Here is a 26127-nt window from a genome sequence, read left to right on the forward strand (position 1 = left end):
ACAAAGACACAACATACCAAAATCTCTGGGACACAACTGAAGTGGTGTTTAGAGGGAAATTTATAGCACTAAATGACCACAGGAGAAAGTAGGAAAAAACTGAAATTGACACCCTAACATCACAATTAAAAGAACTAGAGAAGCTAGCAGAAGACAAATAAATAACTAAGATCAGAGCAGAACGGAAGGAGATAGAGACACAAAAAAACCCTTCAAAAAATCAATGAATCCAGGAGCTGGTTTTTTGAAAAGGTTAATAAAATAGATAGACTGCTAGCCAAAGTAATAAAGAAGAAAAGAGAGAAGAATCAAATAGACACAATAAAAAATAATAAAGGGGATATTACCACTGATCCCACAGAAATACAAACTACCATCAGAAAATACTATAAACAATCCTATTCAAATAAACTAGAAAATCTAGAAGAAATGGATAAATTCCTGGACACATACACCCTCCCAAGACTAAATCTGGAAGAAACCGAATCCCTGAATAGACCAATAACAAGTTCTGAAATCGAGACAGTAATAGCCTACCAACCAAAAAGAAAGCCTAGGACCAGACAGATTCACAGCCACACTCTACCAGAGTTACACAGAGGAGCTGGTACCATTCCTTCTGAAGCTATTCCAAACCATAGAAATAGAAGGAGTCCTCCCTGACTCATTTTATGAGGACAGCATCATCCTGATACCCAAAACCTGACAGAGACACAACAAAAAAAGAAAATTTCAGGCCAATATCCCTAATGAATATTGATGCAAAACTTCTCAATAAAATGCTGGCAAGCCGAATCCAGGAGCACATCAAAAAGGTTATCCATCACGATCAAGTCAGCTTCATCCCTGGGATGCAAGGCTGGTTCAACATACACAAGTCAATAAACATAATCCATCACATAAACAGAACCAATGACAAAAAATACATGATTATCTTAATAGATGCAGAAAAGGCCTTTGATAAAATTCAACACCCCTTCATGCTAAAAACTCTCAATAAACTAGGTATTGATGGAACATATCTCAAAATAATAAGAGCTATTTATGACAAACCTGCCAAGACCAGCTCAATCAGGGAGACTCTAACCCAGCGGCACTAGAGGAATTAAAGACACATACACAGAAATATAGAGGTGTGAAGTGGGAAATCAGTGGTCTCACAGCCTTCAGAGCTGAGAGCCCTGAACAGAGATTTAGCCACATATTTATTAACAGCAAACCAGTCATTAGCATTGTCTCTATAGATATTAAATTAACTAAAAGTATCCCTTATGGGAAATGAAGGGATGGGCCAAATTGAAGGAATAGGTTGGGCTAGTTAACTGCAGCAGGAACATGCTCTTAAGGCATAAATCGCTCATGCTATTGTTTGTGGCCTAAGAATGCCTTTAAGCAGTTTTCCACCCTGGGCAGGCCAGGTGTTCCTTGCCCTCATTCCCGTAAACCCACAACCTTCAAGCTTGGGTGTTAGGGCCATTATGAACATGTCACAGTGCTGCAGAGATTTTGTTTATGGCCAGTTTTGGGGCCAGTTTATGGCCAGATTTTGGGGGACTTGCTCCCAACACAAACCCACAGCCAATATCATACTGAATGGGCAAAAACTGGAAGCATTTCCTTTGAAAACTGGCAGAAGACAGGGATGCCCTCTCTCACCACTCCTATTCTACATAGTGTTGGAAGTTCTGGCTAGGGCAATCAGGCAGGAGAAAGAAATAAAGGATATTCAGGTAGGAAAACAAGAAGTAAAATTGTCCCTGTTTGCAGATAACATGATTGTATATTTAGAAAACCCCATTGTCTCAGCCCCAAATCTCCTTAAGCTGATAAGCAACTTCAGCAAAGTCTCAGGATATGAAATCAATGTGCAAAAATCACAAGCATTCTTATGCACCAGTAACAGACAAACAGAGAGCCAAATCATGAATGAACTCCCATTCACAATAGCTTCAAAGAGAATAAAATACCTAGGAATCCAACTTACAGGGGATGTAAAAGACCTCTTCAAGGAGAACTACAAACCACTGTTCAAGGAAATAAAAGAGGACACAAACAAATGGAAAAACATTCCATGCTCATGGACAGGAAAAGTCAGTATTGTGAAAATAGCCATACTGCCCAAAGTAATTTATAGATTCAGTGTTACTTCCATCAAGCTACCATTGACTTTCTTCCCAGAATTAGAAAAAACTACTTTAAGTTTCATATGGAACCAAAAAACACCCCACATTGCCAAGACAGTCCTAAGCCAAAAGAACAAAGCTGGAGGCATCATGCTACCTGACTTCAAACTATACTACAAGGCTACAGTAACCAAAATAGCATGGTACTGGTACCAAAACACATATATAAACCAATGGAACAGAACAGAGTCCTCAGAAATTATGCCGCACATCTACCACCATCTGATCTTTGACAAACCTGACAAAAACAAGCAATGGGGAAAGGATTCTCTGTTTAATAAATGGTGTTGGGAAAACTGGCTAGCCATACGCAGAAAACTGAAACTGGACCCCTTCCTTAACACCTTATACAAAAATTAATTCAAGATGGATTAAAGACTTAAACATAAGGCCTAGAACCACAAAAACCCTAGAAGAAAACCTAGGCAGTACCATTCAGGACCTAGGCATGGGCAAAGACTTCATGACTAAAACACCGAAAGCAATGGCCACAAAAGCCAAAACTGACAAAGGGATCTAATTAAACTAAAGAGCTTCTGCACAGCAAAAGAAACTATCATCGGAGTGAACAGACAACCTACAGAATGGGAGAAGATTTTTGCAGTCTATCTATCTGACAAAAGGTTAATATCTAGAATCCACAAGGAACTCAAACAAATTTGTAAGAACAAAACAAACAACCCCATCAAAAAATGGGTGAAGTATATGAAGGGACACTTCTCAAAAGAAGACATTTATGTGGCCAACAAACATGAAAAACAGCTCATCATCACTGGTCATTAGGGAAATGCAAATCAAAACCACAGTGAGATACCATCTCACGCCAGTTAAAATGGTGGTCATTAAAAAGTCAGGAAACAACACATGCTGGAGAGGATGTGGAGAAATAGGAATGCTTTTACACTGCTGGTGGGAGTGTAAATTAGTTCAACCATTGTGGAAGACAGTGTGGCAATTCCTCAAGGATCTAGAACCAGAAATACCATTTGACTCAGCAATCCCATTACTGGGTATATACCCAAAGGATTATAAATCATTCTACTATAAAGACACATGCACATGTAAATTTACTGAAGCACTGTTCACAATAACAATGACTTGGAACCAACCCAAATGTCCATCAGTGACAGACTAGATAAAGAAAATGTGGCACATATACCCCCATGGAATACTATGCAGTCATAAAAAAGGATGAGTTCATGGCCTTTGCAGACACATGGTTGAAGCTGGAAACCATCATTCTCAGCAAACTATCCCAAGAACAGAAAACCGAACACCACATGTTCTCCCTCATAAGTGAGAGTTGAACAATGAGAACACATAGACACAGGGAGGGGGAACATCACACACCAGGACCTGTTGGAAGGTGGGGGACTAGGGGCGGGATATCATTAGGAGAAATACCTAATGTAGATGGCGGGTTGATGGGTGTAGCAAACTACCATGGCACATGTATACTTATGTAACAAACCTGCATGTTCTGCACACGTATCCCAGAACTTACAGTATATATTAAAAAAAAAAAGAACTGCTTACAGAATGGAAAGTGATGTAAATTATGGAATGAACAATCCCCTCAGCCACAGCTCTGGGCTCAGGTACCACTCACCTGCAGTAGCATCTGCTCTGAAGGCAAAGCTCATTGCTGTGCAGTTACCATTGCCTGTAACCCACAGTGCTATTGCTGCAGCATCACCTGTGCCATTTGTCCTTCAACTCTGAAAATAGCACAGTGGTAGCATTACTATTCAGATATATCCAGAAGAAACAACAAAGAACTAGTCATTCTTTCCACACCGGAAATATGAGAAAATCAAAGCTCATAAATTGAGTGAGATAAGGCCAGATGACAACTTGGTCTTTTTTGTATGCAGGCAATTCAGTATTGCCCAGACTTTGAAGTCTCTGTGACCGCAGTCTAGGGAGAGTAGCATGCCACACTCACTCGCTGTGAACTCTGACTTACAATGGCAGTCTCAGCTCTTAGTGTGATTGGGGAAAGTGAATTAGGTTGAATGCCAAAATGAGCATGTGTTGATTAATAATTTGAAATCATGATCCACTCCAATTTCAGGTCATGATTCAGGGACGATTATTCAATATGCTGAGTGCTGTTCGTGAAATGGACAAAGAGAGTATACTGAGAAAGATCGGCCAAGCAAAACAATCGATGGCACAAGGTGAAGTATGGCTGCAAAGCACAGAGATGCCAAGACTGATCATGCCTCTGAGCGCGAACTTTCCTCGGAATGAAGTTAGCCCTATGCAAATAAAAAATTTTCACCAGTCACACATATTAGTTTCCTATCCCTGCTATAACAAATCGCTTGTGCCCTCTGCTTCCTCTTGTCACCAGAGACTAGGGTAGTCATCATTTATACTTGCTGATTGACTGGCTGAATCTGGTATTTTCTCAACCCAGCACTTACAGATTAAGCCTTTTAAACTTAATGGCCTAAAACAAGGCAAATTTATCATCTCACAGTTCTGGAGGTCAGAAGTCTAAAACCAAGGTGTTGATAGGGCTGCAGTCCCCCCGGGGGCTTGCAAGTCCTTGCCTTTTCCAGCTCCTGGAGTCCACCTGTATTCCTTGGCTCATGGCCCCTTCCCCACATGACCCTAACCTCTTGCTTCTGTCCTCACATCTCCCTGTGTGAGTCTGACTCCCCCGTTTCCTTCCTATGCATACTCTGATTACAGAAGGCCTACCTGTCTAGTGCAGAATAATCCCCCATCACAGAGCCCCATCTGCAGAGTGCCTTTTACCATGGAAGATAACACATTCACAGGCCCCTGGGAATGGGATGTGGATACCTCTAAGTGCCATTATTCAGCCTATCTCATGATATAAAGTGGATCTCCATGCCAGGTGTGGCTGAAATTCCTACCCACTTGGTAATGAACAAGGTCACCCAATCCCAAACCAAGCTGTAATGTCTGTGAAGTTTGGCTGTGGCTCGACCTCCTGTTTTGTGCCCTCTGCTTCCTCTTGTCTCCAGAGACTAGGGTAGTCGTCATTTACACTTGCTGATTGACTGGCTGAATTTGGTATTTTCTCAACCTACCATTTGCACATGAAGCCTTTTAATCTTGTATTGTCTTTCCTTAAGTTAAGGAAATTTCCATCCTGGCCACCGTGGCCACTGTCGCTCATGCCTGTAATCCCAACTCTTTGAGAGTCCAAGGTGGGAAGATCACTTGAGCCCAGGAGTTCAAGACAAGCCTGGGCAACATACTGAGACCCCTGGATAATTAAAAATTATCCAGGACTAGTGGCATATGCCTGTAGTCCCAGCTACTCAGGAAGCTGAGGTGGGAGGAGAAGCTAAGCCCAGGAGCTCAAGGTTATAGTAAGCTGCGATCGTACCACTGCACTCAAGCCCAGGTGATAAAGCAAGACCCTGTCTTTAAAAAAACAAAAAAAAGAAAGAAATTCCAATCCTCTGATGCCCAGCTTGGCTGGGACTGTTGGAGGCCAACTCTCGGTAGCTTCTGGGAGCCCTAACACCATATCACCATCTTCTCCCAAGACATATATTCCCGAGCCACAGTCTGTATGCCAGCCCACAAGCAGGCCCGGATCTTTCCAGACTCTTCCTCCCTTCCCGGCCTGAGCCTCTGAGCCTGGCTCAGGCTTCCCCGTCCTCCCTAGGCACAACCACACTCCCATCTGCCACTCCACTGAGACCCAAATGTGTATTTTGTTTTTCAAAACATTGTATAACATTTTAATGATTCTCTTTCTTCCTCCTATATTATTTTTTATCTCTGGTGTTGAAGTTTATTAATAAAGAAACTCTTTTTTCTGAAAAATTGTAAAATTTACTTGTGAATTCTATGGGGATGTATAGAAAATGTCTTCATTTACTTCTTTAATCTTTTTCTTTCCTTAATTCATCAGAGATATTTTAATTGTGAATTATGATTTTCTGGAAATAAAGATACAATTTTTTAACCAGAAAGGAGGTTGAGGTGAGGAACCAATGGGACACTAAAAATGGAAATATATATATATATAAACACGCACACACCCACTAATTGGTATATGGAAAATATGCAAATATATGTGGTGATTTCCCATGAAAATACCTTTAGTACCCCCTAAAAGTGCTGTTTTTTTCACCCATAGAGGCGAATTTCTTCAAATTCTTCCTGAGGCGGATCAGTCAGGATGATTATACCAGCCGGTTCTCTGTGTCACCCAGTGAGGTCCTGCCCTTCGCTTTCCCAGACTGCAGCTCGCCCCAGGACTCTAACGAGTTGGTAGGTGCTGTCAGGCTTGGTGGCGGGGAGTGGACACGATCATGATCGTGTAGGGCAGATACAAGGCAAGCCCTACCTCAGTCTCAGTCCCTTCACCTCCTCCCAGAGGCTCCAAAGGAAGACCAGGAGAGTATTACCAGTGGAAAACCAGAGATCATCTCCTGCCATCTGCCTTGCTCCTGATACACCTGCACAGAGCTCCCTGGTAACCTGGGCTGGTCCTTCCCAGCCTGAAATGCAGCATGAGCACTGACCCTGCCCAACTGCCCTGGAACTGGGCCTGAGTGCAGAAGGGCAGAGAGAGGAACCCAGAGGGCCCCACCTGGCCCAGGGAGGCAGGCTCTGCTCAGCTGGGCCCTTCTGCTGCCTGGGCAAATGGTAGAAGTCAGGGAAGGGCAGCCCTCAAGTCTGGGTCTGACCTCATAAGAGGGGAATGTGGTCCCAGAAACTGACAATCTAACCCATCAGACTCACAATCCACTTCTCTCTCTCTCTTTCTCTCTCTCTTTCTGGGGTATGCATGTGTGTGTGTGTGTGTGTGTGTGTGTATCTTTCTCTCTTGCGGTAGCAGGAGGTGTAATGGCTGATCCTTCTTGCCTTATGGGCACAATGGTGCATTATTGAAAAAGTAAGAGTTAACCCTTACGTTGTATTTACTATACTTCAGGCAGTGTCTTAAGTCCTTCCAGTATATCCCCTCATTTAATCTTCAACAAATCTACATGATAGGTTTACCATTTTTCAAATGAGGAAACTGAAGCACACATTCACATAGCCAGTAATAAAACATTGCTCAAGTTCACATCGTTAGTAATAAAAAGTATACTTAAATCAATATTGCAAGTGCATGTGCAAATTATTTTGTTAATTTCAAAGAATAAACATCATTCACATTCTAAAATATTTGTTAAGCATTGCAGGTAATCTACTCAGGAATTACGGGACTGAATTTAGAAATTCCATATGTTTTCTGCTTTTGATAATTGTGTGACTTAAAAGAGCAGAATAATTAGTTCCTAAGAAATAAAAGTCCTGTGATTTTTCAAGCAACAATAGATGTCTGACACTCGATAATTAATGGGGTGAAGAGGTTGATGGGGTGGAAAGAAGATCCTCACTGTGCAGTGGAGCACCCCTCATTATTTTTGAATAGTTTGAAGCTGATATGTTTCATTTGATCTTTTAGTGCTACAAAGACTTCCCTGCTGCTCAGGGTTGTTGAAAAATAGAGCGCTCTGCATTCCTGTCTATAAAAAAAATCTATTAATTTATTTCATAAATACTGTTATGTCATCAATTCTAAGATGCCTTTTTCTTACATTTAGCATCTAGAAATTGGGAAATGGTATCATTCTGGCATATTAACGTTTCATCATATTAGTTTAGTGATGGCGTATTAGATTAGGGGATGTATGCTGTTTTTTGAGTGCCCGTCATATTCAGGCACCATCCAGATCCTCAGGGTGTCTGAGGCAGACTAGCATGCAGGAAGTGTATTAGGTAGTGCTTCGGGGGTTCGCACCTGTGGAAGGCAGGCAGAGGGGACAGGATTGGGTGGAGAGAGAAGTAGGACCGGGGTCCACCTCAACAAAGGCCTTAGGTGGGCCTGTGAGAACTCTGAGGCTGGCACAGGGTGAGAGGACACAGCATGTTTCCCATGGCTTCAACCCGCCATGGAGGTGAGCTGCCTGGGAGGAGCGCTTGACCCTGACGGAGGCAGTGCCCTTCAGATGAGGCAGCCCCTGAAGAGGGCTCCCCTGTCCCCAAGAGATGTTTCTGTCTCTATATTCCTGGCAGCTGGGGGCTGAGTCCTTCAAACCTGAAGAAGTTTCTGAGTGACACATTGCAGCCTCCACAACTGCAGAAAATAAAAGAGGCTCACATCCACTAGGAGACATGGAGGAGGGGGTGGTCAGGGCTGCCTTCCTGCCCTATAGATCAAGTGGCAACTGTGGTTGCAGGAGGAGTTGCTCTGAGAGCAGAACTGGTCATTAATGTGACGGAAACAGAAGCATAGCCACTCTTGCTCAGTGGTGATTCTCTGTTCTTTTTTTTTTCCTTTACATTTTAGGCTCCTGATGGCCTTGGACTGGTCCCAATTAAGTCTTCAGAAGTTCAAATCAAGCAGAGTTATTCCTTCTTCAATCTGCAGGTCAGACCTGTCACATAGAATTAATTAATTGAGTTTCTTATTAAGTAAACAAGATATTCTTGAATTTGAATTGCAGTGTTTTATATAGTTTTGCTTTATGGTAGATTACACTGTGTGGCACACTCTGCTGCTATTGGATGACATATGGGAGGTACACCAGATTCTTTTCTCATAGTGTGGCTTATGCAAACCAGGATTTCTACTCTGTGGATATACCTATATCATGCGTATATGAAGCTATCTGAACTACATATATTAGAAACTTCAAGAAAAAATACAAGATAAGTGAGAAAAAATTAGCCTTTCTTGAGACGTATGACCACTTCTGTTTTTGAAAATGAAAATATTTTGGTGTACTTCTACACTTAAGCCATGTAGTATGGTTGAGTAATCACGTACACTCATGTGTGCTGAAACCCAGATCAGGGCTCAGGATTCTCACTAAAGTCTGTCCAGACTGGTCCAAACTAACAATAGCCACAATCCGATGACTGCAATGTGGTTCTTGTCTTACTTTTACCACCAGGAAGCTCGGAAATGCTGTTGTTGAGAAGTAGATCCCACCAAATGGTAACAGGTCTTTAAGGATTTTCAGTCTTCTTTCACTTTCAGGTTCCTCAACTGTACAAAATTAAGAGATATCAGCCATTCTCTGTCCACAAGTCTTCAACAAGTTACAGACCTCAAAAGCTTGCCCGAGCCCTAAAGCAAGGAGCTGAGGTAACACACCCCCACCTTCCAGAATCTCTCTCGTCTTTTCCCTCTTATCCTGGCATCAAAACTAACGTGCTGCACTTGGTCCTTGTTAGGATGAAGTCACCACCATCGTAGCCCTTCCGAAACAAGACTCCACAACCCAGCTCTCTGGAAAGACATCAGTCTTGAGCATGAAACCACCTGAGGCCTTAGCCATGTCTCTGGATTACGATCCTCTGTATATTTTTGTAAGTGACAACTGGCAGAAGCCTTGTTTTCTGTGTTCCTTTATCTCAGCAATTACTCTATAGGAAAAAGAACATTCATTGAGAATATTTTTTCCCTTTGGAATTTCAAGTGTTAAACAATATCTGACCTTTAAAATTGTTTGCCAGCCTTTGTTTTTTGGAGAATATCAATGATTCCATCTTTTAGCAATTCCTGCCTTTTTTTTTTTTTTTTTGAGACGGAGTCTGGCTCTGTCGCCGGGGCTGGAGGAGTGCAGTGGTGGGATCTCAGCTCACTGCAAGCTCCGCCTCCCGGGTTCATGCCATTCTCCTGCCTCAGCCTCCCGAGTAGCTGGGACTACAGGCACCCGCCACCTCACCCAGCTAGATTTTTGTATTTTTTAGTAGAGACGGGGTTTCACCGAGTTAGCCAGGATGATCTCGATCTCCTGACCTTGTGATCTGCCCGTCTCGGCCTCCCAAAGTGCTGGGATTACAGGCTTGAGCCACCGCGCCCGGCCAATTCCTGCCTTTTTAATGAAAATAATTTTATGATCTTTTCCAAGTATCTATAATATGTAAATATAGGCCAAAGAAGAAAATTAAAAAGAAATTAGAAAGTATTTTTAAGTGAATGAAAATGAAAACAAACAAAAAATCTGTGGGAAATTTATAGCACTGCACACCTACATTGAAAAAGAAGAAAAGTTTCAAGTTAATGTCCTAAGCTACCCCTTTAAGAAACTAGAAAAAGAAGGGCAGATGAAACCAAACTAAGCAGAAAAAAGAAATAATAAAAGTCAAATTGACAATTAATGAAATAGGCCGGGCACAGTGACTCACGCCTGTAATCCCAACACTTTAGGAGGCCAAGCCAGCAGATTCCTTGAGGTCAGGAGTTTGAGACCAGCCTGGCCAACATGGCAAAACCCTGTCTCTACTAAAAGTACAAAGAAATTAGCCAAACATGGTGGCCCCTGCCTATTATCCCAGCTACTCAGGAGGCTGAGGCAGGAGAATTGCTTGAACCCAGGAGGAGGAAGTTGCAGTGAACTGAGATCATGCCACTGCGCTCCAGCCTGGGCAACAGAGCAAGACTGCATCTCAAAAGAAAATCAAATGAAATAGAAAGCAGAAAAGCAATAGAGAAAAACTGATTCTTTGAGAAGGTCAATAAAATTGATAAACCTGTAACCTAACTGATCAGGAAAAAGGGCAAAAGGCACAAATTACCAATGTCAGGAATGAGAAAGGTGACATCACTACATATTCTACAGATTTTAAAAAGATAAGAAGTTAATATTATGAAGAACTTGATGCCAGTAAATTTGATGACTTAAGTTAAATGTGCGAATTCATTAAAAGGTACAAACTGTAAAATCTTATTTAAGAGGAGGTAAATAGCCAAAATAGCTTTTTTTTTTTCCTCTTTTCGTTTTTTCAGATGAGTCTCCCTCTGTCCCCCAGGCTAGAGAGCAGTGATGTAATCTCGGCAAGCACCGCCTCCCGGGTTCACACCGTTCTCCTGCCTCAGCCTCCCGGGCAGCTGGGACTACAGGTGCCCACCACCATGCCCAGCTAATTTTCTGTATTTTTAGTAGAGACGGGGTTTCACCATGTTGGCCAGCATGGTCTTGATCTCCTGACCTCGTGATCTGCCCGCCTCGGCCTCCCAAAGTGCTGGGATTACAGGCGTGAGCCACCGCGCTCGGCAAAGTAGCTTTATATCTGTTAAAGAAATTGAATTTTTGGTTGAAAACTTTCCCACAAAGAAACTTCCAGGCCCAGATGCCTTCACTATGGAATTCTGCCAAATATTTAAGGAAGGAATAATACAAAATCTACACAAACTCTTCCAGAAAATGGAAGAGAAGAGACTAATTCCCAAATCATTCTAGAAGCTAGTATTACTCTGATACCAAAGCCAGACAGAGATATTACAGGAAAAAAAAAGAAAAGATCAATATCCTTCATGAACATAGATGAAAATATTTTTAACAAAATTTTAATAAATCAAGTTAATTGCTTTATAAAATGGATAATGTATCATAACCAAATAGGGGCTTGAATCAGGAATACAAGATTAATTTAACATTAAAAACTCACTGTAGTTTACATGTAACACTCTAAAAAGGAAAAACATCTCAATAGTAACAGAAAAATTATATAACATCCATTCCTGATGAACACTATCAGCAAGTGCGGGATAGAAGGGAACTTTCTCAACCAAATAATGGTCATCTATTTAAAACCTAGAGCCAACATCAAACCAAGTGTTAATGACTGAATGCCTTCCTCCTAAGATCAAGAATAAGGCAAGGATGTCTGCTCTCACAAATTCTATTCAGGATTATAAGTATAGCCAATGTAACAAGACAAGAAAAATAAATAAAAGGCAGCCAGATTTGAAAAGAAGATATAAAACCATCTTTATTTACAAAAGAAAAATGATTGTCTATCAAGAAAATACAATGAAATCTACAAAAAAACTACTTAAACTAATAAGGGAATTTAACAAGATTGCAGGATGTAGAATCACCGTATAAAAATCAATCATGGCCGGGCGCAGTGGCTCACGCCTGTAATCCCAGCACTTTGGGAGGCCGAGACGGGCGGATCACGAGGTCAGGAGATCGAGACCATCCTGGCTAACACGGTGAAACCCCGTCTCTACTAAAAAATACAAAAAACTAGCCGGGCGAGGTGGTGGGCACCTATAGTCCCAGCTACTTGGGAGGCTGAGGCAGGAGAATGGCGTAAACCCGGGAGATGGAGCTTGCAGTGAGCTGAGATCCGGCCACTGCACTCCAGCCTGGGTGACAGTGCGTGACTCCGTCTCAAAAAAAAAAAAAAAATACGCAAAAAAATTCAATCATATTTCTATATACTAGCAACAAACATTTTGAAACTTAAGTTTCAAAAGCCATATCATTTAACAATAGCATCAAAACATGTGAAATAGAGATAAATATGACAAACATGTATAAGATCAGTACACTGAAAATTATAAAACATTACTGAGAGAATTCAAAGAAAAACTAAATAAATGGAGAAATAAACAGATTAATGGAACAGAATAGAGGATCCAGAAATATATTCATTCATACATTATCATCAATTGATTTTTGACAAAGGTCAGAGATAATTAATCAGAGAAAAGATAACCTTTCAACAAATTGTGCTAGAACATTTGGATATCTATTTACCAAAAATAAAAACAAAAATTTCAATTAGTATCTCACACCATCTACATAAATTAATACAACATGGATCATAGACCTAAATAGAAAACCTGAAACTGTAAAACTACTAGAAAACACATAGAAAATCTTTGTGATCTTCCAATTAGACAAAGATTTTTTAGATAAAACATCAAAAAACCACAATCCATAAATGAAAAAATATGGATTAATTGGACTTTGTCCAAATTAAGAATTTCTGTTAATGTTAAGAAAATAAAAATATAAATCACATACTTGGAGAAAATATTTGGAAATCACATATCTGATAAGAACTTGTATCCAGAATATATAAAGAACTGTCAAAATTCACAAAGGAAACAGTCAACAGAATGAAAAAGTGACCTACAGAATAAATATATAGTCAGCAAACTATATATTTGATAAGGAGTTAATACCCAAAATATGTAGGAAACTTCTACAACTCAATAGTAAAAAAAGAACTGGCCGGGCGCAGCGGCTCAACGCCTGTAATCCCAGCACTTTGGGAGGCCGAGGCGGGTGGATCACAAGGTTATGAGATTGAGACCATCCTGGCTAACACGGTGAAACCCTGTCTCTACTAAAAATACAAAATTAACCGGGCATGGTGGCGGGCATCTATAGTCCCAGCTACTCGGGAGGCTGAGGCAGGAGAATGGCGTGAATCCTGGAGGTGAAGCTTGCAGTGAGCCGAGATCATGCCACTGTACTCCAGCCTGGGTGACAGAGTGAGACTCCGTCTCAAAAAAAAAAACCAAAAAACTAATAACTCAATTTAAATAGTGGGTTAAAACTTGAATAGACATTTCTCCAAAGAAGACTTATAAATGGCCAACAGCTATATGAAAAAACTACTCACCACTAATCATCAGAAAAAAAATCAAAACCATAATGAGATATTACCTAACATCTGTTAAGAAGGCTATTACCAAAAAAATAAAACATAGTAAGTGTTAAGGAAGATGTAGAGAAATTGGAATCCTTACACACTGTTGGTAGAAATCCAAAATGGTACATCCACTGTAGAAAATAGTATGGAGGTTCCTCAAAAAATTAAATATAGAACTGCCATATGATCCAGCAATCAGCTGGGTGTGGCAGCACATGCCTATACTCCTAGCTACTTGGGAGGCTGAGGCAGGAGAACCCCTTGAGCCCAGGAGTTCAAGCCTGCAGTGAACTGTGATTTCACCACTGCACTCCTGCTTGGGCAACAGAGTGAGACCCTGTCTCAAATAATAATAATAATAACAGTAATAATAATAATGTGACCCAACAATCCCACTTCTGGATATGTTTCCAGAAGTATTAAAATCAGGGCTAGGCATGGTGGCTCATGCCTGTACTCTCAACACTTGGGAGGATAAGGCAGGAGGATCACTTGAGCCCAGGAGTTTGAGACCAGCCTAGGCAACATAACAAGACCCTATTTCTACAAAAAAAATTAGCCAGGCATGATGGCAGAAGCCTGTAGTCCCAGCTATTTGGGAGGCTGAGGTGAGAGGATCGTTCGAGCCCAGGAGGTCAAGGTTGCAGTGAGCCATGATGGTGCCACTGCACTCTAGCCTGGGTGACAGAACAAGACCCTGTTTCAAAAAATAAAGAGAGAGAAAAAAATCAGGATATCAAAGAGATACTAACACTATTCACAATAGCTAAAATGTGAAAACAATCTAAAAATCTATCAACAGATGAATGGAATTAAAAAAGTGGCATATTCAGAAAGTGGAATACTATTCAGCCTTTGAAAAAGAAGGAAATTCTGTAATACGCAACAGCATTGATAAATCTTGAGGACATTATGCTAAGCTAAATAAGCCAGTCACAGAAAGACAAATATGAGATTTTGATAATAGCCAGATTGACAGAATCAAAGAGTGAATGGTGGTTATCAGAGGCTGAGAGAGGGGAAAATGGGGAGTTACTAGGCAACAGCATAAAGTTGCAGTCAAGAAAGATAAATCCGCTCTCACAATCTACAGTACAACATCGCACTTAGAGCCAATAATGCACATTTAAAAATTTGTTAAAAGGGTAGTTCTCATGCTAAGTGTTGGTACCACAATACAATAAATAATTTTTTAAAAAATTATCAGAACTCAATAATAAGAAAGCAAAAAATCCAATTTTTAAATGGGCAAAAGATTTGAACAGATTCTTCACCAAAGAAGATATACAGATGGCAAATACGCACACAAAAAGATGCACAGAATAATGCGTCATTAACAACACAAATTAAAATGGCAATGAGCTCTGTTAGAACACCTACAATTTGAAAAACTGCTGGTGGGAATGTAAAATGGTACAAGTACTTTGGAAAACTGTTTGGCAGTTTCTTACAAAGTTAGTAGTTAACGTATACCCACCATATGTCCAACCATTCCATTCCTAGCTATTCACCCAAGATAAATGGAAGCATCAAACTTGTGCAAGAATATTCATAGCAGATTTATGTGCTCCCCAAACTGGAAAATAAGTGTCCATTAGCAGGTTAACAGATAAACAAATTGTGGCATAACCATATAGTTGAATGCTCTTCAGTAATAGAAATGAATGAGCTCTTCATGTATATAAAAATGTGGATGATTCTCAAAGTAATTATCTTGGGTAAAAGGAATCAGACAAAAAAGATTACATGCTGTTTTGTTCAATTTAGATAAAAGTCTAGAATATCTAAAGTAATCTACAGAGACAGAAAGATTGGTGGCTGCCTGTGGATGGGTTGGGTGCATAGGTGTGGAGGGGCAGGAAGTGAGGATGGGGGAGTGACGAAGGGCATGAAATAACTCTTGGGGTTGATGGAAATGTTCATTATGTTTATGACAGCAATGGTTTTGCAGGTGTAACAAGTGTTAAAACATATCAAACTATGTCATTTAAATATACGTCATTTATTGTACATCAACTATATATCAGTACAGCAGTAAAAGTAAGAATTAGGAGACCCTAAGGAAAGAAAAGAAACACTGTAGTGGTTACAACTGGTGAAGCATTATAGTGAAGTCTTGGGCTGATCTCTGGGCATTCAGCCTGGAGGAGGGAGGGTAAAGGGCTCTGAGCAAGAGGTGTCTAGAAAAGGGTGGGCTCCAAGCACTAACAGTGCAATTGAGAGTCTAGAACACTCAAGGGTTGTATAAAGGCACATCAAGAAAAGAAGAAGCAATTATAATCTACAAGGGGGGAAATCAACTGAATATCAATATGTGCTCAAAATAGGAAACCAAACTAAAATTTGACATGATTTTTAAGAGCTGATGGAAAATCTAAAAATATAATACATTTGGCCGTGATAACAGAACTCTTCTTTAATGGTGGCCCACAGCTCATGATATTGAACCTTTAGCCAAAATATAAAAAAGTAAATAAGCCAAACCCTCAATCCAAGCCTCGACTTGGCCTGGCAGAGAAACATATTTACATAGTTGAGAGAAAGTAAATGCTACTTATTAGTTTTCAACTTTTAGAGACAGCCTATGAGCAAAGCATGAGGGTCCGGCTGTAGTTCTGGAAGGCAAATGTTAAGGATCTCAACAATATCAAAGGAAAATTGCGAAAGCAAGAAAAAAAGGTACAGGAAAGCAGAAGAATGATGTTTTCATTTCACCTGAAGGGGAGTTGAAATACTCAACTAAAGATGATGAACAAGAAATAGGGATATGTGTGTATCATTTCAAGTCACAATGGTGACCAACAGCAGAATAAGGTAACCTTCAAAACAGGAAAGGAGAAGTTTGGAAGGGGCATTTGTGTACATAAGCAAAGTCCTTGTCTTGCATAGTAGTGAGTCAGTAGATACTGCCTGAGGTTGACAATCAAGAAATGGAAGAATAAGCATGATGTTTAGAGTTAGGGTGGTGACCACCAGAGTCACAAAAGCCAGAAACACGGGAAAGAAGCAGCCTGTGGGATGTGGGCCTGGTAACAGGAAGGGCCAGCGGAAGACCACTGCTTTTCCTCACAAATCCTTGCAGCCGAGGTGAGTTGCTACCATATGCATGCGTTAGTTTAGGAAAATTAAAAGCATCATGGGGTGACCACTCAGACCAGTTATGCTGGTAGCAATGGGGATCTGAAGGATGACAACTACGGGAGACAGTGCCGTTGCCATTTCCACAAAGACTGCATTCATGACGCTTGGCCCAAGGCAGAGACAGCCAGCCACATGGCAGCTTCACATGCCCTCAGTCAAGCAGGGTAGAAGACACTCCTGAAGGCCACACAGGTCATTTCCCCTCCCCTGGTGTTGTATACCTTTACCCTCACACTATCCCCACAGGGTGGGCCCAGCCCCACTCCCCATCACGCTGCCTCCCTAAATCCCACCTCAACCACAACCACAAGCGCTTACCAACGTGTACACTTTTTTCCACATTACTGTGGGCATCTCAGACCCCCCCGGTGGTCATCGTTGCCTCCCTGCCCTCCCCACTCCTTTATATGCAGGCGTTCAGTCCACAGCCCTCCCTACCTTTGCCCCAGGCCCTCATTCTGGCCCTCAAGTGGCTCGGCAGCCTCTGCACTCTTCCAGCCTCCTTGACTCACCACCGCTGCGCCCTCCCCCACCTTGCATCTGGGTGCTGGAATGCGTTCAGGTCTAGCTGCATGTCATTTAAGTTTGGGGGGACATTTGTTTCTTGGCAGTGAGATTGAGTTTCCATAGGCTAAGTGGTTTTGTGGGGGTTTTTTAACTTGTTTAAAAAAGTCAGACAAACAACAGAATCTCAGTGTAGTGGTTCTTAAACATCAAACATCTGAAATTAAACAGCTGGCAGGGGCGCTGTGTTGCTGTTTGGGACAAGAATAAGGTTCTTGTACGAGCCTCTGAGAGAACAGTAAAAGGCTCTATATTTTAGTATTTTGATATAATTGCTCTGTGCCTCCATTAGTTCTGCTGGAAAATTAATAAAAAACAGGATCTCCCTTAAAACCAGATACTACTTCCAAATGGAGCCTTCCTGAATTAAACACATTACCAAAACAATGTTAAATGTTGACATTTCCTGATACATCAAATGTCATCCTCTTTTTTGTCATCTCTTTAAAGTAGCTTTTAAAAGCCTATTTTTGTTTTCAAAACCAGAGCTTATTTGCTTTTGTAAACCAGTTTGCTCATTTAATAACTCCCTAATTCATCAGCATTAGAAACAAATATTCAAAGGTGTTTCAAGCTGTGGTTTCAGTTGTACTTGTTTTCATGTGAGTTTAGTAAACCCATATGGTATGTAATGAAGCTCTTAAGCCATAAAAATGATATTTATGAATGACTATGATTTTTTAAACGCTACGGGCTTGAAGACACCTCTGCTCTCCTGCTGCTTTTCCAGAGAAGCTGATGTGGAGTCACAGAGTGCTAGTGCTAGTGGGAGCCACAGACAGCATTAGCTGATGCCTGTCCTATCCCTGACTTAATGCTCATCATCACTGGCCATCAGAGAAATGCAAATCAAAGCCACAATGAGATACCATCTCACGCCAGTTAGAATGGTGGTCATTAAAAAGTCAGGAAACAACAGGTGCTGGAGAGGATGTGGAGAAATAGGAACACTTTTACACTGTTGGTGGGATTGTAAACTAGTTCAACCATTATGGAAAACAGTGTGGCGATTCCTCAGGGATCTAGATCTAGATGTACCATTTGACCCAGCCATCCCATTACTGGGTATATACCCAAAGGATTATAAATCATGCTGTTATAAAGACATATGCACACGTATGTTCATCGCAGCACTGTTCACAATAGCAAAGACTTGGAATCAACCCAAATGTCCATCAGTGACAGACTGGATTAAGAAAATGTGGCACATATACACATGGAATACTATGCAGCCATAAAAAAGGATGAGTTTGTGTCCTTTGTAGGGACATGGATGCAGCTGGAAACCATCATTCTCAGCAAACTATCGCAAGAACAGAAAAAAACCAAACACCGCATGTTCTCACTCATAGATGGAAACTGAACAATGAGATCACTTGGACTCGGGAAGGGGAACATCACACACCTGGGCCTATTATGGGGAGGGGGGAGGAGGGAGGGATTGCATTGGGAGTTATACCTGATGTAAAGGACAAGTTGATGGGTGCAGCACACCAACATGGCACAAGTATACATATGTAACAAACCTGCACGTTATGCACATGTACCCTAGAACTTAAAGTATAATGATAATAAAAAAAAAAGAAAGAAACTGATAAACAAAAAAGAATATTTTTTCCTTGTCTTCGGCAGAATCCCAACCCAGGATTATTTGCTGTAATGCATCCTCTGACCTACGCAGAAACGTCGATAGATTACCATCTATGCTCTCACCCCAAGTACAAATTCACCAAAGAGTCCCACCATGGGTCCAGCATTCCTGTCACCCAAAAACAGTTTCTCCATCACACGGTAATGTCGTCACCAGGCTTACTGGCAGAGTGGCCCTGGGCTGCAGGGAGGGGCATGGGACGAGGACAGGGTCACAGCTGGAATTGAGACAAAGAAGGTTTGCCGCCACAGCTGCAGAACAAGAATGGTAACACCGCCCCCATACCGCCAACCCTAAAGGGGTACAGATGGAGACCCCGCACTGCCTTGTCCTGACCACACCTGCCTCTCGGGCTGCCTGCTGCCCTTTGTCAACATTCCTTTGGAAGGCTGTACCTAACGTTCATGTGTTCGTATTTCAGTCCTGTAAAAACGGCCACATGGTAGGCGCAAACCCTTGGTCTGACCTCCTTTCTCTTTGGCCCCAAGTATAGAAACCAAAATGGACAAGGTGGTGGTGTGACACATGCAAAGAAGTGGCCCCAAGGAATTATTTCCCCCACAGGGAACCACCCTGACCTGACTATCCCCCGACACCCCTTAAGGGTTATCCTCAGGCCCTTCAAACTCAATCAACCCTTAACTCAGAGTATGATCTCTCTCCCCACTCCTACCAGCCAAGCCACACCCTCAACTGCCTCCTCTTCCTGGGTCACCTCCTTGCCTTTCTGTTTTACGGACTTTGTGCAGTTACCCATGAGATTCTTTCCCTCCTCCCACACTCCCCTCATCTCACCACCCCGGGGGGCCACCAGTGTGCCACTGACACAGCAAACAGATTTGCAGACCTCCCTCTAGTCTAGCCTGTGGCCCACTGCTGCTGCAGGCCGCCTTCCCTTCGGAGAAATCTTCCTTAGGCACAAGTTGATCCTGTCATTTCCTGCTCAGAAGCCTTCCGTGGGGCCCACTGCCTGCAGGAGCAGCTCCAAGCTCATCAGCTTGGCCCACAGTGCCCCTGTGACCCGCCTGGCTCTCCAGCCACATTCCCTTCTGTCTCTGTCATGCACCCTGCACTTAGCCCAGCCGGGGGTCTCCTTGCAGCGCTCTCCTCCCACGTGGCGCACATGTGCAGCTCTCCGGCCTGGAGTGCCGCTGGATGAACTGCCATCCTCTCCGCGCGTTGCATTAGCATCACATTCACAACAAACAAAACAGATTCTAAGGCCGCAGCTGCAGTCCATCCGGAGGACAAGTTGCTTGTACAAGTGCCTAATGAAGCAAGGGAAGCAAACCTCACCTTTGTCTCTAATTCTGTGTTGCATTGTTTAATGTGCTTTGCTGAAGCAATTGCCTTTTTGCTTCAGAAAAATCCAAACTGAATGAAATTACAGATTTTGGTGCTTAGCCTTTTAAGACTGAAAAAGAGTTGAATAAAACAAAAGTCCTTCCGAAACTTTACCTCACCAAACAGTTGCTTCCCATGTAGCATTCGTGTGCTGACTTTCCTTACAGGACATTATTCCTGGAATAATGCACTGGAAAAGCTTCCAGTCCCTGGTTCTCTCCTGCCTGCCGGACCCCTCCAAGATAGAGACCACAAAGAGGTAAGCACTTCTCATCTGTTTGTTCACAAGTATGTGTGCCCCACGGATTACAGAGGCAATGATCCCCAAGAGTTAAATGCCAATAATATGCCAAACCGTATTTTTAAAGCATGAGAGAAGTTTGCTAGTCAGAGAAATTTGATGATGTGTAATTGATTTTCATATTTTGAATTTATCTTAATTGAGATACACTTTTTTGAAAAGTAGTGCCCTAGGTGACAAATTGGCAATGCTTGAGTACAAGTAGACAACCATTCCATATAATTCAACTGACATATTCACGATCAATCTTTTTAAAATTCATAAATTGCTGCCCGGGCAACAGAGAGAGATTCCATCTCAAAACAAAAAAAGAGGAAAAATCATAAATTGCCAAGATTAGCCTTCCTCACTCCCTGTATCCAGTTCCAAAGGATCCACGGCCCTCTTGTGCCACAGGCTGGCATTCACTGTGAGACCATGGCAATCTCCACGCAGAAAACAGCCCTACTCCAAATACACAATGCGTAGATCAGAGTATTGTTGAATGATGAAAGAAGAAACTTAGAGTGACTACATTTTTGCTAATTTGCTTATTTAATAGCTCTTCAAAACCATAAGATATCAAACAAGTAGCCTGGTGCCTTTTCGTTAGACTCTCTCTGGCCAATCGCTCACTCCTGAGCCTTTGGATTTGCTTCTTTAGGCCACTGTTCTTACAAATACGGCTAAATGAGTAACTGGTGAACAGGCATGACTAATGTCCCAAAATGATTATGGTCAGCTGTCAAACAAAGTCCCAATCCTCTGATCCAGAATGAGGCCCACCCCAAGGTGGCAGAGCCCTGGCGTGGCCCCAAGAGTGGCCAAGAAACCTGAGCTCTGCCACCAGCCAAGATCAGTAGGTGATCTTTACCCACACCCCAGCTCCCACTCAGGTAACCTGGATCCTCCGACTCAGAAACTCACCAGGGAGGCTACATGACCCCCAGGAGCCATGTGACCTCAGCCACACCCCTTGGCCAACGCTCTGGGCCCCATCCTCTTGTCAGTAAGACAAGGGGATTGGACTTGTTGCAAAGGCCCTTCTCAGCGTTGACATTTTAATTTCAGTAAGAGTACCAGAGCTCACCCAATGTGTAGCCGTCCGTGTACACTACACATCCACCCACGCCTCCCCAGGTATTTAAGGAGATAGTCGGAATCTGGGTTGTGACCCCAGAACACCGAATTTGACTTCCTTCTTCATCGTCTTCATTGAAGGGCTTCATTGGTAAGCTCTTCCTGAACTAAGCCAAATGCAGCCGTACGTCATGTACGTCATGTACGTCATGTACGTCAGGGCTTTCCCATGTGCTGTCCCCTTGGGGTTACTTCCTTAGGGCTTCTCTACTCCTCTCCTTTGCCTGAAGATTAGCAGGCGGTAAACAAAAAGCACCCAGTATAGGATTTGAGACACGGCAGGAACTCAAAACTGTTCCTTTCCAATTATTATACTTCATCCATTCCTCATCCACCCTATTGCCATCTCAAAATCAGCATCCTTGTTCTACGGTTTTAGCATATTTCTAGAATGTCAAATCTCCAGAGCTGGTGGGAACAATGGCATCAAAGAGAGAAGGAAAGCTTTGGCATGGGAGGGACCTGCCTCCATTGTACGCCGGATGTATCACCAGCTCTGTCCTTGGGCGAGCTCCATATTAATGAAGCCCTTTGAGCAATAATGTCCTCCTCTCTGAGACAGAGGCAGTGACGGCATCCTCACATTTGTGTGTGTGAGGATAAAAGTGCAATGATCTTGTGAAGCATCTAGCATCATGCCTAGTACATTCTTAGCAACTCTTCTCTCACTTCTACCCTCCTTCACCGCCCACTAAGTGTCGCAGCACTCCATCACCACCAGATGGCGATGGTCTGTCACCACATTGACAGACTGCCTCATTTTGCTGCGGCGTGAGGATGCTTCAGAACTGACCTCTGCAGTCAGTAAACAGGGTTTGGGGTGCTGTCAGGAGACTGAATAACAAAAATGAAGAATGGTGAGAAGTAGCGACCCGCTGACCATGTCCACCCGTTGTCAGCATGTGCAGTTCTTAAGAATCAAGAAAAAGCATCCGATTTTCTTTCCAAAGCAATGTCCTTGGGAAAAAATCTCCCAAGGCTGTTCTTTCATCAAGCAGTGAGAATGCAGTTACCTTGGGCTTGAATAACCATGAATGAAACATGAACTCTCCATGAATTAAAGAAAACTCTCGAACCATGAGTTGTTACTTTCAGCTTATGTGCCTGAGTGCTCTGTTGGGCCAGTTTGTTTCAAAATAAACTGCAGTTGCATAACAGCTCATAAAATCAAGAGAGGATTCTGTATCTCCTTAGCGTGGATTTCCACAGGATGTGAGACTCTAGGTCATGTTTTATTTCTGAAAACAGATACAAAATAAGAAGTGTGATTCCTTTTTTAAGTTCTGTCTTAGTTTGTTTGGGCAGCTATAATAAAATACCATAGATGTAATTTATGAACAACTGAAATGTATTTCTGGAGACTGGGAAGTCCAAGATCAAGGCGCCAGTAGACTTGGTGTCTGGTGAGGACCAGCTTCCTGGTTCAGACGTGGTTGTCCCTCTCACTGTGTCCAAACATGGCAGAAAGGGGAAAGGAGCTCTCAGTGGCTTTTTTTTTTTTTTTTTAAGATGAGATATCACTGTCTTCCACGCTGGAGCACAGTGGCATGATCATAGCTCACTGCAGCTTCAAACTCCTGGGCTCAAGTGATTCTCCTCCCTCATCCTCCCAAGTAGCTGGGATTATAGGTGTGCATCACCACGCTCAGTCAATTTTATTTATTTATTGTAGAGATAGAGTTTTGCTACATTGCCCAGGCTGGTGTTGAACTCCTGGCCTCAAGCAATCCTCCCACCTCAGCCTCCCAAAGTGCTGGGATTACAGAAGTGGAGCCACTACACCCAGCGTCTCAGGCCTCTTTTGTAGGCACTAATCCTATTCATGAGGGCTCCATTCTTATGACCTAACCCACCTCCCAAAGGCTCCATCTCCAAATACCATCACATTGGGGGTTAAGTTCTTATTATTTTTAAGGTAAATAGGGATAGGGTCTTGCTATGTTGCCCGGGCTGTTACTCCTGGCCTCAAGTGATCCTCCCATCTCGGCCTCCCAAAGTGTTGGGATTACAGGTGTGAGCCACTGCACCTGGCCTGGGAGTTACCTTCAACATGAATTTGGGGACAACACAAAATTCAGTCCATTGTAACTTCCTACTAACCCATTAATGATATTCCAACTTTGCAACCATTTTGCTTGAATAAATTAACTCCTATTACTTATGAGGTTTGCCTTTTATCTTTTGCCCCGACAACTGTTTGTTGTTAAACCATGCAATATAGTTATTTAGTGTTTATTTATTCCAAGTCATTGTTGTATTTGTAATAATTGAAGCAGCTCATTTATTTCTTTACTCTTCAGTAAATTCGGAGATAACTTGTTAAGTCTCTTTGGACTTCCATAAAATCTGAGAGTCAGTGACAACTGAAGAAATTATCTAATCCAATAGTTCCCAGACTTTCTGATTTCATAGATGAGCGAAATGTCCAGAAGAACTTTGGGAACTGTCTTGGCGTTGTCAGGGTTTTACTTTGTCAAGTAAGGACATTAATTTTTTTTTTTTAATGGAGTCTTACTCTGTCGCCCAGCCTGGAGTGCAGTGGCACGATCTCAGCTCACTGCAACCTCTACCTCCTGGGTTCAAGCGATTCTCTGCTTCAGCCTCCTGAGTAGCTAGGACTACAGGCGTGGGCCACCACACCTGGCTAAGTTTTTATGTTTTTAGTAGAGACAGGGTTTCACCATGTTGGCCAGGTTTGTCTCGAACTCCTGACCTCAAGCAATCCACCCACCTCGGCCTCCCAAAGTGCTGGGATTACAGGCATGAGCCACCATGCCCGGCCAGGACATTAAAATTAAACAAAGCAACAGCCAGGCACATTGCCTTATGCCTATAATCCCGGTACTTTGGGAGGCCAAGGCAGGAGGATCACTTGAGGTCAGGAGTTCAAGACCAGCCTGGGCAACATGGTGAAACCTCATCTCTACTAAAAATACAAAAATGAGCTAGATGTGGTGGCAGGCACCTGTAATCCCAGCTACTCAGGAGGCTGACGCAGGAGAATCGCTTCAACCCAGGAGGCAGAGGTTGCAGTTAACCAATATTATGCCACTGCACTCCAGCCTAGGCAACAGAGCGAGACTCTATCTTAAAAGAAAATAAACAAAAATTTTTTAAAAATTAAAACAAAGCAAAACAAATTTTAAAAAGGCCCAAGCACCATCTACTGTCATCACCATTTCAATTTTAAATGAATATATTTAACACACACAAAAAAGTGAGAGGAACATGGTCTCAGAATTTACAAATTGGGTAAGTTTTGCTTCATGAAAAGCCCTTGGTTGTTGCCATTCCATTGTCCTAGACCAACCTGGTCCCTGGCGAGTGGCCCAGACCCTGAACTTCTCAGTCCCTCTTCTTAGTGGGAATTCTCTCTGACTCTACATGTTCTAAAGTAAAGTTTTGGTAGAATTTTCTAATAGAACCTGGACTCTTTATCATGAAGTCAGTTACCAACAGGGCTAACCTCTGTGTCTCCGGGCCCAGATTCCTTTTGGTGGGAAATGGAATTAAAGACCAAAATCTGGGTGCTATGTATACACATTGCTTCTGGGGTGCGGTGGGGTTTGCTTCTTGTCCTGTTCAGCAGACAAAGTCAGGGATACACACAGACACACACACACACACACAGTGTACACACAAAGATACATGCAACATACATGTATATGTAATGTGTGTGCATATAAACACACATATATTCATACATATCCATATTTTAGAAATCATGAATTCACACCAATGCCTACAGTTCCAGTCCGTATCCACAGAGTTATTGCTTGCTTTCCACCATTCCATATTTGTATCTCCCTCCTTCCACTGTGAGAACCCTGGCTTCTAATACATTTACTAATTTTATAATACATCAAAAATCATTTCAGAATTGCTTGATCCCTAACCACCTTAATAAACACGCAAAATAAGTTCAGATTTGTTTCCAGGTCCCCCCGACCCCCTCCCACCCAAGTCTATGGGTATGTAATCAAATAGCTTGTAGTAAGTTACTTGGGTGATTTCTTTTTCTTTTCTGTTTCTTTTCTCATTCCTTTCTCTCTCTCTCTCTCTCTCTCTCTCTGTCTCCCTCTGTCTCTCTCTGTCTCTCTGTCTCTCTCTGTCTCTTTCTCTGTCTCTCTCTGTCTCTGTCTCTGTCTCTGTCTCTCTCTGTCTCTCTGTCTCTCTCTGTCTCTCTCTCTGTCTCTCTCTGTCTCTCTCTCTGTCTCTCTGTCTCTCTCTGTCTCTGTCTCTCTCTGTCTCTCTGTCTCTCTCTCTCTCTCTCTCTCTCTCTGTCTCTGTCTCTCTCTGTCTCTCTCTGTCTCTGTCTCTGTCTCTCTCTGTCTCTCTCTCTCTCTGTCTCTCTCTGTCTCTGTCTTTCTCTCTCT

At 42.4% G+C, this 26127-nt stretch overlaps 1 protein-coding gene across 1 annotated transcript in view; it reads left to right on the top strand.

Moving 5' to 3' along the window:
* The window catches only part of CFAP221 (cilia and flagella associated protein 221), a 118228-nt gene that overhangs the window by 79410 nt on the left and 12691 nt on the right, over nucleotides 1–26127 (top strand). The window contains exons 15-21 of the mRNA XM_023185217.3: nucleotides 4258–4363; nucleotides 6313–6446; nucleotides 8518–8598; nucleotides 9211–9318; nucleotides 9408–9542; nucleotides 18969–19127; nucleotides 20499–20590. Of these exons, the coding sequence (XP_023040985.2) occupies nucleotides 4258–4363; nucleotides 6313–6446; nucleotides 8518–8598; nucleotides 9211–9318; nucleotides 9408–9542; nucleotides 18969–19127; nucleotides 20499–20590 (815 nt within the window). The remainder of the gene's footprint in view (nucleotides 1–4257; nucleotides 4364–6312; nucleotides 6447–8517; nucleotides 8599–9210; nucleotides 9319–9407; nucleotides 9543–18968; nucleotides 19128–20498; nucleotides 20591–26127) is intronic.

Source organism: Piliocolobus tephrosceles, chromosome 11, assembly GCF_002776525.5.
Source record: "Piliocolobus tephrosceles isolate RC106 chromosome 11, ASM277652v3, whole genome shotgun sequence".
In the NCBI taxonomy this organism is placed as follows: Eukaryota; Metazoa; Chordata; class Mammalia; order Primates; family Cercopithecidae; genus Piliocolobus; species Piliocolobus tephrosceles.